The sequence below is a fragment of the Sylvia atricapilla genome, chromosome 2 (genome assembly GCF_009819655.1).
Source record: "Sylvia atricapilla isolate bSylAtr1 chromosome 2, bSylAtr1.pri, whole genome shotgun sequence".
Classification (NCBI taxonomy): domain Eukaryota; kingdom Metazoa; phylum Chordata; class Aves; order Passeriformes; family Sylviidae; genus Sylvia; species Sylvia atricapilla.
Genome location: NC_089141.1, coordinates 98055191 through 98075599, shown reverse-complemented (window position 1 = coordinate 98075599; position 20409 = coordinate 98055191). Strand labels below are relative to the sequence as shown.

Below are 20409 nucleotides of genomic sequence, written 5' to 3'. Positions count from 1 at the left end.
GTAAATTTTCTCAAAATAAAAAATAACGTAATTATTAAGAAAGATTAAAAGGGAAAGGTCTTAGATGGACCCATTCAAAGAAACCACAGACAAAGCATCTTCCTGCTCCTCTATAACCAAGGTATAAATCTCATCTACCCTTCAGGCTGTAGCAACAGTCAAGGACCTCTAGGTGAATGAAACAGGTATTCCCTGGCTCAAACAGCATCCTATTAAGGGCCTGAAGGACAAACTTTAAGTATCAGTCACAGACTAAATCATTATTAGAAGACTCCAGTCTGCTGAAAATATTACAGCAGTCTTAGAGAATACTGACACCCACACTTAACAGAAATATCCACCTTCCCCTTATCCAAACCAACAAAGCCTTGTCACTCCCTTCCAGCACAGCATGAAGGGCATATAACACAGTGACCTTAATAGAAGGAGATTCATTTCGCTGTACCCTTTACTTGGCCTTGTAAATCCATGCTGCTGGATAGCTTCAAGGGCTGAACAGAATCACACCAGTGGGACAACTCAAAGTCCCACACTTCATAGTCACAGCCTAAGTTTCAATGGCATGGGTATATCTACTAACAGGGAGAAAACATCAGCCAGGTAAACAAGTGATTTATTCAATGCCTGATACACCATTCTATAGACTTATGGCTCTTTTTTATAGCAGATCTAGAAAATTCATGCTACTATTTTTGGCAGTTTTTGTAGAAGTGACTTAATCATAGCTAGTGATATTTTCTAAGATTACATGTACACAGTGGCCATTAAATCATATGCAAGCTTAGACATGTCTTAACTTCAGGCCACTGATCTATATAAGGTACTTCCAAGAAAACCTCTGGGCTATCGATTTATATATCCAGGTGAAAAGCAAAACAGCAGTTGCACACATTGCTCAATATTGGCACCACTTGAGAGAATCTTGATCAATTCATCCTTGTGAAATCCATCTTCTGAGAAAGACTGGGCAAAACTACAAATTAAAACCCTACTGTGTGTACATATCTTGTATCAGAGTGTACATTGTATGCATATCAGTTCTACAGAAAATACTACTGAAGAGACACCAAATCTCCCTGCTCAGTCAAATGTATATGCCTCAACTGGGCTGTTCCAACAGCTGGAAATGGCAGAATGTACAATACAATAGATAGGAAAGCCAGAAAACACTGAGTTAATATACATTTATTACTAAATGAAAAATGTTACCAAGTGGGTCTTGAGCACCTAACCCTAATTTTCCAGGCTGGCTAGCATTAGCACACTCCTAGATCTGCCTTGGGCAATTCTGAAAAGCTCTCCAAAACAAATCTGCTATAAAGAAAATTACCTCTGTGCACTGTGGACAAGAACAACCCAAAGCCACATATATGGTATGTGGGATGTATGAATCAGCAATATGGTAATAGCCACAGGCAAAAGACTGATTAGGACTTGAATGAAACTTAGACCAAATTCATACGCCAAAGTCCTGCAAAACCCAAGTTTCTGTTTTCCATAATTAGTTTTAATGCATTTGGTACTCTGGAGACACCTTTGCCCAGCAGTTGTCTAAAATCAAGCATGTAATATTCCTCCTTTCACAGCTGGCTGACAATCAATCAAAGGATTTTAAAGCTATGGAAAGTTTCTGATTCATCTTTTGGTTGGCCCCGAGACAGACTTAAACATGCTTTAAGGTAACTTCACTGAGACATTGAAGCTTGGAGGCTTCCAACAGAGACAAAGAACAGTTCCATTAGTTAAGCAAAGTAATCACTGACTCCAAGTTCAACATTAATTCTATGGATCATTTTTGTTACTTCCAGAACTAGTTTCTAACATTATTCTAGAATACAAAGAACCTAAGTGCAGTAGAATCCAGGTATCTCCCCAAATTAACTCGCCAAATGATCTGCTCCACTGTTTACATCTGGCAAGACCTTGCTCTTGGAAGTGGGATTCTAGTAGGGAACACAGTAAAGGATGCACAGATACGCTGTGCTCTTCACTGGCATTGTGCTTCTTGCAAATATGAAGATCTGTAACTAAACATGTGGAAACCAAAGATGACAAAGAATTGGAAGGAGGCCAAAAAAAAAAAAAAAACACCCACCCAAAACATACCAAAAACAAACTCACAAACAAAACCAAACACTTGAGAAAAAAATGGAAGGAATCAATTTGTGCAAGACAGATACTGCATTTAAAAAATGCCAGACCTGACAACACTAATAACGGTGAATTGTACTCTAGCTAGCTGCCTCAAGAGAAGCCAAGGTTAATCACATCAAGAAAAGTTAAATTCTGAGAAAGGGCATTAAGTTGTTTGTTGTCTGGCCTGCTGTCAGAGATGCAAAGATCTTGCTTTACTGTATACTATGAAAAAACCTTGGGAAGAAAGATTCAGAACACAATTTTGGAGTCTTGGTATTTGCTAACAAGTCTTCAAAATTATGTAGTTCTGAGGCTAAAAGCTCAAAACACCCATTAAGTGAAACTCAGCAGCATGTGCTGGCTCAAAATACAGGGCTCTTAATATGCAGAGATAAAACTTTTCCTGAAATTGTCAAAACCTCTGGAGTCTTTGTCAGGCAAGTTTACTACTATTGCACTACTTTATTTCTGCTGCTGCAACTTTTTACCCCAGACAAATGATTTGGATAAGCTGCCTCCATGATCCTGAAACTTCTTAATGCTCTCAGGAGATGGGCAACACGGAGCCAGCTTGATCAACAGTCACTAACCAGCACTGAGACCTTTTAGGCCCAAGGCAGGATTACAGATAATTCTAAGATTGCATGTTCCATCAGATGCTTCAGGAGGGTATTCAGCAAAACCTCAAGTTCTTTCTTTAAAGACATAATGAACTATTATGTAAGATAGTCTAAAAAGCAGATGAGAGATACTCAGTTTTAATGATGGAAAAAAACTTGTCCCTCTACTGCATTAATAGAACACTACCACAGGAGACAGGCCCAGAACCACTGCTAAACAATATTCAATCCATTACTGAAGCCACTTCAGACATCATCAGCCCTTCCCTCAATGCCCATTCCTCCTGTGCAGCAATTTCAACTTTCCTCCATATGAGAAAGTTCTTATATGAGGCTGGGAGCTGGGCCAGCAATTTTCCATGGAGAAAAAGGGTTATCTTTCCTTCAAGAGTCACATGCACTTTTTAAAGGCTGCTAATCTCAGTCAAATGAAAATCAAGGTAACATTCTTTTATATTCCCCAAACAAGTTTCTTATGTTCTGGCCACAATAACACTACCTTGAATTCATACACAAAGGAACATGGCCTCCCCTATTACTGCTGAAACACAAGCCTCCTTTTCTCCATATTGTTACTGCCATAATGTCAAAAGTGCTTCAGAAAAGAAAAGGTGGAAAAAGAACAATGAAAAGTAAACTCCCTTGCTCTGGGCTTATTCTACTACCATAAATGGCCTACTAACATTTTAAAGCATAATTTTTCTGTAAATTTATTTTAAAGATTATGCAATACTGATCCACTAGCCTAGTGGAAGGTGAAACCTGTTCTGCAAGATATTTGTGCTGTTCCACTCTTTAGATTACACTAGAACTGGATTCTAGTTCTGTTAAACTGATGCTGCTTGTACTACTTTGGAGCTCTACTATACTCTTTGAAAAGATTCTTCTACAGCCAAGTCTTAAAATGCAGCCCTAGAGACAACAAAGGAGAAATAGCTACAACATAGCTGTCCTTAGTGAATCATAGCTTTGGAGCAGGACCAGAACTCTCAGAGGAGCATGAAACCTACTTTCTGTTCATAGAACTTGTTTCATAAGCAAACACCATCTCTAATTCATCAGGGAGGAAAAAAATTCAAGGGACAATGACACTTAGATCATTTTTCTTGAAGGTCTGAAAAACTACATGGTTTTCAGTGACTTATAAGGGGATGAATGATTCAGAAAAAAAATGTTCTGTAGTTAAGAATGTACTTAAGAATGCAGATACCAAATTCTTATGAAGTGAACATATTTTATATTATCAAGAGTTTGAAATTATCATTGGCAAAGCAATTTCAAGAAATCTCCCAGCTGTGAAGTGCCAACCCTCAACCCACATATGGAATTTATATAGGTGTCTCAATCTATCACAATACGAATGTGAAATTTCATACTTACAGTTCCACCCATGTGAGGTGGCAGATACTCTCCACTGATGTATTCCTGCACATCACTCTTATTTGTGAACTTTAACATGCTTATTGCATCTGGGCCAAGCCAACCCTTCACGATTTTAAAAGCAGCTTTAAGAAACAGAACACCAAACAAAATAAAAGGTATACATGAGTTAACAGGAAAGAAGTTTTGTTATTTTGCTTTTGTAAGTTTTTTTTTAAGTGTATTGGTAACTCTTACATAGCACAAGTGAGTTACATCCCTCAAGATATTGCAGAACCTGCTCTGAAAGTATCTATTTAATTGGAAAGAGCAATGCAAGGGAGAAAAGGTATTATTTACAGAGAAAATTGAAAGAGGATCTTTGATTTAATAACTGACAACTCCTATCTTGGAATTTAGCCCTTGAAGTATTGAGAGGGTAAAGCCAATTATGTTTCCAAATCTGAGTGAGAGATGTTGGGAAAGATCCATAGACACTCTTCCTTGCTGAAGTGTTTTGCTGATTTAAAGGATATTTGTTTAGATCTATGAAGCATTTACAAAGACCATTGTTATTTCCATGATAATAAAACATGAATACGCAGGAAAATATAAAGCCAACATAAAAATATGTATTCATATGGCACCAATAGAGGAACAGACTACTTATCCTGTACATTCTAGTTACAAACAATTATTGAAGTGCCCATATTAAAACAAACGTTACCACATCAGAATCCAGTGTCAGGCATCTATCTTAAAGTGCGTATTCTAGTTTTGAGCTGGTTTTAAGTCACCATCACTGCTAATGATGGGATTCCTGAAAGGATTCTAGTTAGAAGCATTCAAGGAATAGACTACTTATCAAGGTCTCCTAACCTCTGAAAACAACAGGATGAATTCAGGCATCATGTAAAAGTATAATCCAAAATAGAATTAAAAATAAAAAGTATGCAACCTTTAAAGTGGCATATTTAAAGATGCATGTTTACAAATTATTATTCATCTGTATCTACACAGACTAGAAAATTGATTCTTATTTTGGTCATTAAATTTTAAAAGTTATCACAACCCAAAAAGAAAAAAACCTAAACAACTTACCATTCATTATCCATGGCATTTCAAATATTACTATCTTTGCTGAAAAGAAAACAAAAATCTGAATATCAAGTGCTAGGTATTTCTTTATTTAAGAGCAAGTACAGCAATAACATTCATGTGTAAAGTAAATATTCACTTACTCCATTGTTCACCTCCCTGTAAAAGCAATTTTGTACAAACTTATTGCTATTTAGAAACAATAGCTGTTTGCTTGGAAAACAATTAATAAAATTCCAAGTTACACATTGTTTATGTACTTCCTGGGATATTACTTTTCTGACATATTGTTACTAATAACTCATCTCACAAATAAGGCAAAGAAAGGCAAGATCTCAACCTGACCTGGAAAAGCAGCTACTGAACAGATGGAAGTTTAACAAGTATATTCAGCACTCCTTACTTCACAAAGAAAGAAATAACTATAAGTCTTTGTATACTATGCTTTCCAATTATTCTTTACTTAACCATAGAAGTTTGAAAATACTTAAGTGTCCCAATTATTTTTCCTCTTGAAAGTAAAAAAAAACCCCACAATGTTGCATTTGCTTTTATGTTTGATACTTGATCAAAGCTTTGAACTTTAATCAGCAAGCCAAAATCTAATATTCAGAGTTTAAGCAGTTACTTTATGGAATTTCAACATTCACAGACATTTTCACCTAAAATTTACAACATATTTAAGATGACCTAGTATAAACTATGCAGTATTTGACTATGCACAAGAAATTTAGCAGGCAAGTATGCAGGGTTTTCTAAGTGTGCACACAAAAATGCCTTTTCAGAAAAAATAATTTTCAGAATAAACTATTTTCATTTTCAGAATAAACCAATGCTCCCCAAAAATTTTTAGAGCCCTTCATTCTTTAATCCCTGAAGGCTCCTAAAGGAAACAAGCTGTCATTTAAGTTTGTAAAGCTTCTACCCAAGTAAAAAGCAGTAAAGGAAAACAGGTCAATTTCTTTCTATTATACACTTATAATAGTTCTTGCTGTAATAGTTCTTACTGTGTATAAACATGGTAAGAACTATTACTTAGTAATAGTAATAAACATTATTATTTCACAAAAAAACCAGTTAATTTTTGATGAAAGTAGTTTATTCACAAAAAAAAAGTTGTACTGATTTAAGGACAAGAATATCCTAACTCAGTAACACTGACATGTTTCATTAAGTTACCCCAGAAAACATATGAAAACAACCCCTTTATTTTCCCCATCTTCTATCATATTATGAAATGCTCTTGTTGCACAAGTCTACAATGCTTAATATTTGATATACAATACTTACTGAGGAAGTTTGGGTAATAATCTGTAAAGCAGTTGACAATAAACCGAACAAAATCCAAGTCCTAAATAAATAAATGAAAAAAAAAAAAAATCACAGCATAAATGCAAAGCAGGCAAAACATTAAAAAATACAGGCTTAGTTAAGGCATTTCATGAAAAGCCCAATAGATACATTCTAGTCAACTTTGTTCAAATTTTACATACACTACAAATATAAAAATACAATGCAAGGCTTTTTCCTCCATTAAACTGCAGCAGAATTGTGGTCACACTTCCCCTTATAATCTAAGAAAGAAGTCAATAGACCTCTGATCAGTGCAATAACTAAGATATCCAAACTACTGCAGAGTATCAACAGGACTTAAGACGTGCAGGAAAGATAGAGGGGGAAAAAACCCTTTAGCACTAGAGAAGGTTGGCAGATGGAAGAGTGTTCAATATATTGAAATTTCCCTTCAATAATTATCCTACATACTGTTCGATATGCTACTGCACTCAAGTGTTTTATTTCCAAAGGAAAAAAAAAACAGATTTTCCTTTGAAGAGAACTGTTGGGTTTAGTATTAGTTGGTGGCGTGCAGAGAAACAGTGGGCAGAGACAGCACTCAAAAGAGCTGCTTCTACACCACCCATTTGCAGGATGCCTCTATCCAATGAGCAACTGTGCAGAAATAGTTCAGTCAGTCTCCTTTGCAAAATCCAGGTATAATGGAACTGGCTAAGCAATGAAGGGCAAGGAAGGCTTCGCATGAAACAGGTGTAGAAATAAAGAGGTACTTACCATATAAGGTACTGGTGTGGGAAGTCTGCTCTGAGTACTTTCCCCAGGCCTTCTAACAGAAGTGACCACTACTACTACTTTTAGAAATAGAGCATATCTGGCTGAGGATCTATCATAACAGCAAAAATGGGGAAGAGGCTCCTAGGCTGATGTAAACACACTACCAAAACATTTGTGGACAGAGTGAAACAGCCCCCCTCCCCACCCCCCCCCCCCCCAAAAAAAAAAAAAATCGTGTAAGATGACTACCCACAACCAGAAAGCTTTTTAAGTGGCTTCAGCAACTACAAACTAACTGAAAGCTTGACATCTTTACAGGCAGAAGGTGTCCTTTAATAGAAGCATTTATCTCAAATGCCTGTTGCTTGTACCAAATGCAGTACCTCTTAACATCACAAACACAGTGATAGATTAGAATTATTAGAATCTCCATTAATCAGGATGCTGCTTTCTATTCTGCTGCCTATCCAAAAACAGCACTTTCAGATAGCAGAAAGACAGATCCATTATTTTGATGAAAGTCTGGAATTAGAAGTGCAGATTTCACAGACTGTTCAATAACTGCATCTATTCCAGTTACTTGAACTGGTGCAACAAGCCATGATCTATCAGAATTATATCCTGCATACCAGTGATAAAAGTGATATAGCAGATGTCCACAGCAACAGAACAAACAAATGAGGCATGATCTGGAAAAGAATCCAGAGATCCAAGTTCTTTTTCTTTTAGGATAGATTTATCAATTATTCCACATGGCTACAAACAGCCATTAAAAAATCTTCCTGCTCTGTGATAAGCATACTAACTACAAATCAAGACTGTACAATGGGACAGTTACAGACAGCACTTGCTGAGATTTTGTCTCTGGGAGTCTCAAAGCCATGGGAAAAAAGGCTGCTTCAGGATAATCCATAAAACCCAAATCAAATTAGTCTTTCACATCAAGGAAATTATTACAATCCTTTACTGCTGTTATATCAAACTGTGGTTTCAATATTATCTTTAATAGCATGAACAGAGCTCTCAGTGTACAGGTAAGAGCACCAACCTTCCAAAACAGAATTGCACCAGATTTACTTGTCAAATTACCTCCTCATGAGCAGGTGGTCCCGAACTGCAAAGCTACAAGGTCCCAATGCAACATTAATAATCTTGTCTATGCTAGATATAAACAAGCTTTTGGAGTTGGGTTTGGGGTTTTTTTTTGCTTACAGAAATTCTTGCCGTACCACCACCAGACAAAAAAGCACAAAGGTACAAGTTTCAGCCATTCCTGTAATAAGAGGACTGCATGGCATTCAGTAAGAAAAATGTGACTATTCTATAGAAGTCCATTTTATTTTTCACCCTATAGACAACCTGTGAGATTTTTAGCTATTAGATTAAATCAATAAATATACACTGATTGGCAAGATCTCAACCTTGCAATCTAAACCAGCTCATCCGCAAAACTAAAAGCAAGTTTCCAGCATGTTGCAGAATACAAAGTTTAATATGTAACAAAAGATTTTGGAAACTCCTCATGTTATGGGAAAAAGCTCTACGATATCACTGATCTCAATGACTGTTAAGTTATTTATGTGTCTAGGACTGTACAGTGACACCCTTTTTTCCTGGGAACACAAGTTAAATAATTCCAAAAGCAATCAAGACAGTAAAAATACTTACTATGTGACTGAGTCCAGTTTCAGCCATGTCAAATACCACTGTCAAGGGCTTCCCATGATCTCGCTTGGCATAATGCTCTAACCAAAAAGCCACCAGTTTCTTTTTGTCAAGCTGCTGTTTAGGATCTCTTGTATGATGTTTTACTTTGAACCAAACTTGGAAGAAAACACAGACAAAAATCAAAAGAATGATCCAAACAAACAGAAAACATAATGAAAATAACTAGAGAGGATACACTGAAATACCTCTGAGTTTTTAGTTCACATTTGTCCTGATTTTGTGACCACTAAACCTCCAGAAAAACAACTGCACACCTCTTCACATACAGTAAAAAAAAAAGTGAATTAGAAAAGTTGGGTAACTTTTTAAAAATTGAAAATCCAAAGAATTACACTCCAGAAGAAATGTTCAAATGGAAAGTCACTTTTTGTGTACTTAAGGACTACTCAGCTAGATTAGCAATTAATATTGCTGTAAAATTGGGTTTTTTTTCTGCTTAATTTACTTAGAGCACTGCAGCTGATGTATTTTGAAAAACTATTTATACACACTAAGAATTACATAAAAAGCAACAGATCTTTCTAAAATAAAATTAAAAATTCCAGGAGGTGAACAACACTGTATTAATGAAAGTCTAGTATATATTCTTCTGCAATTAAAAAAAATGAGTCATACAGAGACTCATTTTCCCATAAAAAAACCTGAAAAACCCACAGCCATAATTCAAAATAAAAGACTTTACGAAATGTCTGAAACCAAGTTCCTGATTATACAGTAAGTGAGAAAACAAATATTCAGGGCAGTAATGTGAACAGTAGTTTTCATTCTCACTACCTTTACAGCATCACAGTTAGACAAGCCTGAATATAACTTTAGATATGCTCAATATTCTACTCCCTGAAACTTGGAAAGTTGAAGTAAAAACCATGTCTTTTACTTCCAATTGCAAAAATAAAGTAAAAAGTGGTTTGTTTCATGTAAAGAAACGAATATCTATAGCATGTTAGCTAGACTGTATTTCAAGATTAAGGGAAACTCCTATTGAATCACAGAATATTTAATTAAACTATTATATTCTTGTTTAAGACACTGATGACATCACCAAGCCTGTCTGAGAGTCAGGCTCATGGTGTGATTCTGAAGCTGCCCTGTGCAGGGTCAGGACTTGGACTCCATCATCCGCTGGTTCCCTTCCAACTCAGTGGATTCTATGATAAATTAAAAACTTTATTACCCAATTATCTTTTTAAGTAAGACCAGTAGCTCATATATACCGATGTCTGTTCTTAAAATGCTTATTTTTCAAGATGATAAAATGCTGGAAACAAAATAATAATCAAAGACTGAAAATTCTGTATATAGTCTAGTCTGTATAACTTACATAACTTATAGCCCTCTTTATCATATCCATGCAGAAAGAGAGCACCAATTTCAAATAACCATTTTGGAAGGACAGATTCTGACAAGTCTGCAAAACCAAACAAAATATTATTTCAGTTATCATATTATTAATCATATTGTAACTTAACAGAAGTCACTAAAAATGCAAAAGTCTAGCAAAAAAAAAAAAAAAACCAAACCCAAAAACATCCTCATAAGCTGCTTTCCAAGTGTTTATTAAACTAATGCAAACATTGAGATAGTAAAGATTTGAAATTATCTTCTTCTCATGCTGTAGAGTAGGGTCTATTTATGAACTAAGAATATTTGAAAAAAAAAAATCAACATAAGAAAATCCTGCAAATATTTTTTTTTCATATTTGAAGCCTCACCCACCCTGCTCTATCATTTAATTCAGTGTGAAGCCTGTAGAAAGAGTTCACCCTCAAAATATTTTCACAGCACAAAAACCAAGATCTTTTATTTGATGTACCAGACCAGTGTTATTACAGTGAACAAGAGAGCCCAGTTTGTTGTGAGGTTTTTTTGTTATTGGCTTTTTTTTTTCAGATTCCATGATGCAAAGAGACAAAACAACAGATAGCTGCCCGCTTTCCTTCCTTCCTCTTAAACACCCTTTCAATAGACACATGTAAACCACAACAAAACTGACACTACTAGTCAACATAAAAAGCAATACTTTCTCTTTTTTTCGTTTTTTGAAAGTTCTTGCTCAGTTTTCTGTGGTACTTGCAAACCTTTAAGAAACTCTTAATGAAATTGTATATAGAGGTCAGTGGTAGTTCAATAGGAAAGCAACACACACCTTCAAAATCACTGTGTAACATAGCTTACCATTAACTGTGTATTCCTTCCTCCACTGAAAGCTTTCATCAATCATCTTTAAAGTATCATCCACAACATCATGACGCCAAATCAAGTAGTTTTCAACCCATTTATCATCTTGCTGAAGTCTTTCCACATCTCTAGAATCATATTTATCTGATTTATCTAGGAAACAAATAAGTTAGTGTCTACAGCATTTGCCACAAAAACATGAAGAGAAATGTCAAGAGTATGTCTATAAGCATCTACTTGGTACACAGGATTTATCTTGCAGTTTCAAATTTTAGGAAACAAAGAACAGCATGATAAATTCATGAAAACCATCTATCTGCTGCAATGATATTTAGGGACACTACGAGAACACTCTCACTAGAAAAATATTTTCTGTGATCCTTATGCAAAGAAAAAACAAGGTGCATTTGGGACAGAGGCAATTTTCCTAAAACCAGTTTTCTGTAATTAACATGAATTAGTATATAGTATTAGAATCTGTGTACTAATGAATGTATATATTAAACATCACAAGTACATGCTTGAGTCCTCAAACTTATAGGAATCAGCATGTTAGACCATAAAATGACTGACAAATAGAAAATTTATAGGTTTGGACATGCACTATATATAATCACATTAAACAAAATTTTGTTTTAAAAAAAAAATTACAAGTTCACAACTTTATAAGTTGCTACCCTACTCAATAAAAACTACATGCAACTCTAGAGCAGCGCAAAAGCCCCCGAGGCGTCTTGCATTTTCTTGTATCACATTAGCAACATGATAACAGGTTTACACCCTTTTAGAAGCACTTCAGATGAAACAAGACTTGCTGCTGCTCTAGGTTTTTTTTATTTTGAAACAGGAAAGTAAGACACAAATGCTAAATGGACCTATTTCTACTGCAGATATGCTTAAACAAAAGCTCAGTTTTTAGATCAGTGATCCTCTGTCTGAGAAATTGGTAAAAATAGAATGTAAATCAAGAACCCATAATAGAAACAAGCTTCTGAAAGCCACAGACACTGACACACATCTCTGTTAACTACTAAAAAAAAAAAAGCTCTCAAGCTATTCGCTTAAATTCATGATTACCATGGAAAAAATTAAGACTGTTAATAAAAGAGACTTCGTTTTCACATACTGGAAAGACTATTTCTTTATCAATAGCAAGAAACTGCTTTCAGAGCCATTTATAACTACCCAGAACTGTGATGGGATGGCTTGGGAATGTTTATTTCAGTCAAACAACTCTGAGGAAGGAGTTAAGAAAAAGACACCACTAAATTCTGCTAATATTTGTTGTTTTACTGGCCTACATGCAAAAATATTATCTATTTTACTCATCTTTCAATTTATACTGTTTCCTGTTATAAATTAGTCAATGTAACTGTAAGAATATTTCAATTTAAATGTGTCCATTCACTAAATTATAACTGCACTCCCCAAAGCAACACTTCTCATCTGACTGCTTCTCACATACAGCATCTACCATCTTCCCTTCTTCATGAGGCCTCAAATTTCTCCTTCCCTTGATCCCATTCCACTACTTTACTTTGTTCCTTAGATAACCCTAGAATTTAATCTCACTTTCCTTAATCTCAGTACCCTACTTTCTTCTCTGCCCAAAAGCCTCTAATCCACTAAAATCTTTTTATTGAAGTTCCTTTTCTCATAATTTCCATACTTGCACCAGAAGCTAATTTCCTACATTCTGACTAAGCCCAGTGAAATGACCACTCAGCACCAGACTGAAATGTTTAACTTCTCTGTGGCTCTAGAGGAACCAGATGAATTGCAAAAATCCTGGGTGTGGAATTTTGCAGTCTCAACATCTCATCCAAAATTTGTAGTTGCCTGAATGATTTAGGAAGTTTTATCTGAGAAAAGCTAACAGTACTTAGTTTCAAGTTAACTACTTCAGCTTGGTTTAATCATCTCTAACACACACTGGCTTCCAGCTAGGAGTGACTGCAGTTAATCAATCAAGTACTTTGCTGAGATCAGTCCCATGTGTATATTATATAAATAAGAAATTAGGGCACTGTGTAATTAAAGAGAAAACCCACCACCAGGTAAAAACTAACAAAACATTTTGGAGGCTCTCTTTGCTTTCAGTATCTGTTTGAGAGCACAACTTTTGAAATGAGAGAATTGCGCACCTTGTATCAAAATGCAGTTTAAAACCACTGATATACCATTACATGGAACAAACCTCAGAACACATTTCTCAGCCACTAACAAGTTTTCCCAATCTCTGAATTTAAGAGAATATTTTTAAAAACATAGACATTTAACTCTGTGAGTATTTTAAGAAAATGAAAGTGAAACTGAGAAAATGTTTAATCCAAACTTCCAACACCATTGGAAAGGAAGCTGCATTCAGAGATAAGGATAGTTGAAAAAGTATCTTTTCCTCTCTTCTGTAACTGAGTTCTCAACCAGACCCCTGCAATCTGAATTTACATATATGCTACAATACACCATAAAAACAAGGGGAAAAAACTAGTCAAGTTCTGCACCCACAAGCACTTACAGACTGCCAGTATTTGAATCAGGTTATCTTAAGATTGACAGAACAAGACTGAGTTCTGAATACCATATGACCTTTACCTGATTGATTCAATTCTTGCTACAAAATAGGTAAAATTAGAATGAGAATGTGAATCCAAAAGAAAGGTGTTTTATGTCCCACACAAAAAGTAGAGTGATATAAAATTTATGGAGTCCTTCCAAGAACCCAGTGATTGAAAATGTGTCAGTTCAGAGGAGGAATTCCTTTTTAAATCTGTACATGGCACATAATTCAACTGACATCTGGAAACTTGCTTTTAAAATATGCTGTGAAATAATCAGAATGTTTCTAATTTTATATCAGCCTGTATTAGAAACTTCTGGAGTTAGATGAGAACTAGCTGAGAGAAAATAAAACCTTTACAATTCTCAATACAATTTAAATACATCCTGCACAGCAATTCAGAGGCCAAAAAAGACAGTATTTGCAGGGCACCCATATGGAAATTCAGGTGGAACTATAAACTGAAGTAACTTACCTCAGATAATCTCCAAGCCTACCCATTTAGATACCTGTAACCATATACTGATGCTTTTCTCAAACGAAAATTAGGTGCTTGGCTTCTTCGCACTTTCAGGACTGCCACTAGGACACTGAGACACTAAGTGTAGTCATCCTCAGCTCAGGAAGAGAGACATCTCTGTCATTAAGTCCATCATGAACAGAATTTTGCAAGGTATTTGGAACACCATCACTCACCCCAAAGGTAACAAGGAACAGCACTACCAGCTATCTTTGCTCAGCAGTGCCAGACTTTTGTGTAACATTTCATAGGCCAGAGGCTTGGAAACCTGGTTGCTTCCTCAGTCCAAGACACTCAAACCTTCCCGTACCATAGAACGGTTCTACAGCCCATGGAAGAGGTAAAACTGGGATGCTGCAATACTTTTCCATTGACACAGGAAACTAAGAAAGACTCAGATCCACAAAAGCAAGAAAAAGCATAATCTGCCAAATTATAAATTACACATAAGGGAGTGACAGTAGCAAGGAGATATGGCCATTATTATCCCTCTTCATTCCTTTAGCTGAAAGTTCTTCAAGAAAAATTGAGTGAGCAAAACTGACGGGGTATTTAACCTCATTTTGAAAATAGTTGGTTATAGTCACTTTCATTTTCTCATTGAGCATCTGAGGTCAAGAAAAAAGACTAGAAGACAAAATTTTGTTTGAACAGCAACTTCCTATATAAGAAGTTGCCTTTCCTTTTTTTTTTGCTTTAGTAAAGACTTCTGTTCTTTCCATGAGCACATTCTACTCTTTTAATAGTTGTCTTCAAGCTGAGAAGCTTCCAAGTGAAACTATCTCACTTAATTACAACGTTTCAACATAAGGGATCTCCTACAGCACCAGACAACAGCTCTGAAAACAACTGCAGAATTACACAAAACTAAATGCACACAACTTTCACTGCAATACTTTCACTAGAAGATTTCATTCAGTTCTCTTGAGGCACAATTTGTAAAATCCCTTCTCTTGACGTCACTTTTTTTCAATGCCGTCTAATTACCGTGTCAGGAGCTCCTGGAGCAGGTCCAGTGGAAGGATACAAAGATGACAAAGGCACTGGAGCCTCTCCTACACACAACAGGCTGAGAGAGCTGGGCCTGTTCAGCCTGGAGAAGAGATGACTGAGCAGACATCTCATCAATGTCTGTCAGTGTCTGCAGGGAGTGACAGAGGATGGGCCCAGGCTCTGCTCAGTGGTGCCCAGCAATAGGACAAGAGGCAATGGCAAAGACTGATGCACAGGAAGTCCCTCCTGAGTATGAGGAAACTTCTGCACTGTGTGTGAGCAAGCCCTGCAACAGATTGCCTAGAGAGGGTGTGGAGTCATCCAAGGACTGTCTGCATGCAAACCTTTGCCCTGTGCTCTGGGATGACCCTGCCTGAACAGGCTGGACCAGACAAGCCACTATGGCCCCTTCCAACCTGACCCATTCCATGATTACCAGGAGAACAGTGCTGTGCTGCTGCTTCTTCTAGTGCTCAGGCTTTAGGAAACATAATCCAAATTTGAGAATATTCAGCAGGAATATAGAAAAATAACTACAGGACTCAAATCACACACTAACTTAATCCAGAGAAGTTTAGAATTAAAACCCTGAAAGATCCTTCCCTTCAGAAAAAAAAAAAAAAAACTTATCTAGAAAAGTAGTGTTACTGAACAAGCCATACAGAAAGCTAAGCAGGGACAGCAACTGTATGTCTTTTCAGAGAGAAAAAACCCAAAAACTTCATTGTACAAAGCAGAGGAAAACAGCAACTTAGAAAAGTATGTCAAGTGTTACATTACACAAAGAGACTCAATTTAACTACTGTCTTAAAGTTATTCCAGCCAAGAATTCTTAGTCTAAAATGGTCACAATCATCTCTCAGAGTTTGGCTACCAGGAGGAAACCCATTTTAATTGGCTGCCGATCCCAAACATTCAGCTAAGTACTGTAACAACTCAGGTATGTGCCTTCAGTTGCTAGATGAGAAAATCGGCTAGACTAGAAACAATTTAAGAAGGTCAGTAGCCATAAAGGGACAGGGATAAAGGAAAAAAACAAATGCTATTTCCAACCAATAAGGAATTATCTCAACAACCTCAAGCAGGAACAGACAAATAAAATATCTGCCTCCACAAAGTGAGAGAAACTACCTTTTAGCAAAGCTGGACACTGTCAGTGACAAAGGCTACTTTCAATAAAAAGCTCAATCATTAATGTTACACAGAGCTTTTTTATGAAAGAATGTTTTCCCACCTTATCCTCTCACTAGTATCAGCCTAAAAGCTAAGAACCAGGGCAGACTTTTCAGAGCATACAACATACTCAGGTATGCAAAACCTGCATATGTTTTTTGCTTTGAAAAACATTTTAAAAAATCTCCAATAGTCTTATCACTTATTTTTAAAGATGCCTCATATGTCAAAATTTATTTGCAAACAGCCCATATGATTAACAAAACACTTCTGCTACTGGCTTAAAGAAGGTCATGGTGAAATTTAATTATTTATATTGGAAGGATGGAAAACCTCTCTTATAAAAATCTTTCTTGAAAATTAAGATTTGCCTAAAGGAGAAAGGAGAAGTATGTAAATGGAGAGGGCCAGGAAATAAGTAATTAGAAACAGTTAATATACAAAAGAAAATGTGGAAAAGACTACTTTACTGAAAAAAATAACAAGACGTGATCATAAATCATTTCCACTGTAATATTAAAATAGAAAGTAATAGCCCAGAAATAAAAGCTAATTTTAGAAATCCTCTAAGGAATGGAAATTCACCATAGAAAAAGACATGCTTGTTTGCTAGAAAACATTGTTAGTGCCAGCCAGTGCTGAAAAAAAAATCTTTTGTTTTCATTGTTCCTTTCACCAGTAAAATCATTTACATCACCAACTCTCACAAAGAATCCAAACAGGCAAAACAAAAATCAGGTCTAAAACCAGTGAAGACAAAGTGCTGTCTGCCTTCCACATCAGACAGTGTTTGCCAGTCTATTGGACTGACAGGACCACTACTGGAAATAAACCCTTTAAATACAAGGGTTTCATTATTGGGACATAGATTCCTCACAAGAACTGAGGTTGTCTTTGGAACCCAGCTAGGAAGTTCAATGAAGAGGAAAAAAACCACAACAAGATTTCAGTTAATAATAAATACTGCTTTGCAGATAAGAGCCAACAGTGGCCAAACTTCCCTCTACTGAAGAAGACTTCAATGGCCAAATTAGCTGAACAACTTCAACAAGAAACTTCTGGAAAATGACCAGTAAGGTTCTCTGACATTTTCACACTGTACATATTAGGAATATTGAACTCTTCTGAATCAGCTATATATTTTTGTAGATTCTACTTTAATCTAAAAACTAGATGCCAATAAATATTTTCAATGAAAAATTGGGATTTCAAAGGCACTCTAAGTTTTCATTTCATTACAGAAATAAACATTACTGTAAGGCCATCACGGTATTTTTGACCATTAACAATTCTTCCTGCATGAGGAGGGAAAGCAGTAACTATGTGTTACAGAACATGGAAGAACCACTTCATCTTTGATGATCAGAATCACAGTGTTTCTAGAACAACCAGTTGCATTGTTTCCCTCAGAGAGAAAAACAAAACAGTGGCAGCTGCAACCTCCAGAAAAAAAAAAAAATGCCTCAAAACTTTTCTCCAACTTTAATATCTGCTGTTACTGTAAATGAAATATTCCATTCCTGTAAGTGGAATAAAGTTTGCTCTCTAGAGGCCCACAATTATATTCTGATTTATACAAAACTTGACTGAACGGATCAGCTTCTCAGTGTAGCCTGAGAGTGCTCTTAGTTTTGAAAGCAGACTGAAATTCCTGGGTATGAAGGAATTATTTGTATCTTTCCACCCCAAAGTCACAGGTTTAAGGGTATCTGCATAGGTGCAGCGCCACATTCCTTTGACTCAGAAGCATAAAAGAATATATTTTAGAACACAACAAGTAAAGGCTGACAGACCAGTACAAAATTAAAATCCTGTGGTTTTCACTCTTGATTGTGGTCATGACAACATTAAGTTGTTTGTGGTATTCCTAAATTTATGGCAGTCTTAAGCACACAAACTCAAAACAGTCTTAATCCTATTTTCTTGAAAGGGCCAAGAGCCTGAAACCATGACCCAAAAATGGGCTTACTGAGAAAAAGTGTTCAAAATACTGTAAACAGGATTAGAGCTTACCTTGCAACACTATCCAGTTATTTTAATGGCTGCATCAACCAGCCCAACAGACACATCATTACAGCTAGAGAAACTTATGGAATTCCAAGATTTTAAGCAGCAGATCAACCGAAAGAGTAATACTCCTTTTCCACAACCACTGTCCCAGAGCCATCTTAGGCTGAAATAATTATTTATGAGTGTCACTCTGGGATAATAGATTACAAAGCAAGTTAAACCACCCACCATAAAAATTTATATACTAAATGAAAATATTAGGAGGCAGAAAAATTTAGAATTTAAGATGAGCCTCCACTCATTAAAGCCTGAGCTTTACAAAGATATTCACTTAGAAATATCAAATGATAAAATAAGCCCTCTCTACTTCAAGAATTTCTAATAAATTTTGTCATCAGAAATAAAGGTCATCTTTAACCAAGGCCAAAGTAGTCTCTTTTATGAAAGTTAGCAGAGTAACTATGACACAAAGTTGTACCATCCTGAAGAAGACCTTCACAGTTTTCCCAAGGCATGTTCCAGCCCTCTACAACAAAGTCAAGGAAGAAACAAATACCCTTATATAAATAAAAGTGATAGACAGCAAGGTAACCTCAATAATTCTGATGAAAAACATCAAAGAGAGGTATTTTGCAAAACTGAGGCTCATATTAAAGGAGATGCAGGCAACACTACTGGATTTTTCCTGTATTTGCATTAAAAATTTAGACTTCTACTAGAAAATCTCTAGATAGTCACAATGAAATATACTGTTTACTGAAGTTGTTAGCATACTCTGCATTCTTCCAACATAAGCAATGTAAATCAACCTTGAAATAAAATAAAACCACCCTAGGCATACCCCAGTCTTCCCTCTCCCCTAGGCATCCCCAGCATCTCACGGCCTTCATTTACAAATTTAAATGCACCTGCACTTAAGAACCGAGTTGGACATGCAGCACGATTTTAATTATGGCTTGTATGAATTTTAAGTGCAAATCACTCCAGAAAAACAACTCTTCCTTTGACAAACTCAGAGAGGTCATAATGCCTCCCATCCCCCGTCCCCTGACATGTTTTATGTCCAAAGAACACCAAGCACAGCAATGTCCCAGCCACATTCTCCAGCCAACCAAACAGAGCTGCAAGAGACAAGGACCAAGAGCTTTGCCCCAACACATCCTGCAGCCCAAGAGCGCGACCCAGCAGACAGAGCACCGAGAGCCGCCACAGAAACCTGCTCAGCATCACACCTTTCTGCGCCTTCGGACACCCTAAGTGCACCAGGGGAGAGGTTCAGGTTGGACATTGGGAAGAAATGCCTAACACAGCGAGTGAGTAGCTATCGGAATGGGCTGCCCAGGGAGGCGGCAGTCACCGTCCCCGGAGGCGCTTAAGGACACTGGCTGTGCACTCAGTGCCGTGGTCTGCTGACAGGTGTTCAGTCACAGGGCGGCCTCGATGACCTCGGAGGCCTTTTCCGAGCCAGTCGATTCTGTGAAAAGGTACAGAGGCTCCCGGACCTGGGAAAGCGGGATACCTGGCGGCCCAAGAGGAAAAGCGACAGCGGACAAGCCCCAGAGCCGGCACCCACCGCTCCCGGCTCACCTGGCAGGTACTCCGCCTCGAAACGCCGCCGGGTCTCGCTTATCAGCGCCGCTTTATCCTGTCGCTGCTGAAAGGCAACAAGGAACAGGATGGCCGTGAAAGGAAGGGAAAGGCCGGAGCCACAGACAGCCCCAGATCCTCACCTGTACGGCAGGGCCCGGCCACCCGTCCCGCCAGACCACCGACCCCGAGCGGCGGCGGGCAGCGGCCGGGGAGAGGACAGCCGGCAGGAAGGCAGCAGCGAGGGGACGGGGCGCGGGGACTCACCTCAGCCATGGTCCAGCGGGTCCGCCCGCGCCGCCCGCACTGAGGCGGCTCCGGCAGCGCGAGGAGCGGCGGGAAAAGGGGACGGAGCGGCGCCGGGGGCGGGGCCGGGG

The 20409-nt window shown here is 37.4% G+C and overlaps 1 protein-coding gene across 2 annotated transcripts in view; it reads right to left on the bottom strand.

The window, feature by feature from the left end:
- The window catches only part of MOSPD2 (motile sperm domain containing 2), a 31028-nt gene extending 10653 nt beyond the window's left edge, over window positions 1-20375 (bottom strand). The window contains exons 1-8 of one of the 2 annotated variants that reach the window (XM_066313893.1): window positions 20300-20375; window positions 20033-20099; window positions 11187-11342; window positions 10333-10419; window positions 8952-9106; window positions 6504-6564; window positions 5217-5255; window positions 4137-4261 (exon numbers count right to left, since the gene is read on the bottom strand). In XM_066313893.1, the coding sequence (XP_066169990.1) occupies window positions 4137-4261; window positions 5217-5255; window positions 6504-6564; window positions 8952-9106; window positions 10333-10419; window positions 11187-11342; window positions 20033-20099; window positions 20300-20308 (699 nt within the window). In that variant the 5' untranslated portion in view covers window positions 20309-20375. The remainder of the gene's footprint in view (window positions 1-4136; window positions 4262-5216; window positions 5256-6503; window positions 6565-8951; window positions 9107-10332; window positions 10420-11186; window positions 11343-20032; window positions 20100-20299) is intronic. The other variant, XM_066313894.1, reaches the window with a different exon arrangement.
- Window positions 20376-20409: the final 34 nt, after the last annotated feature.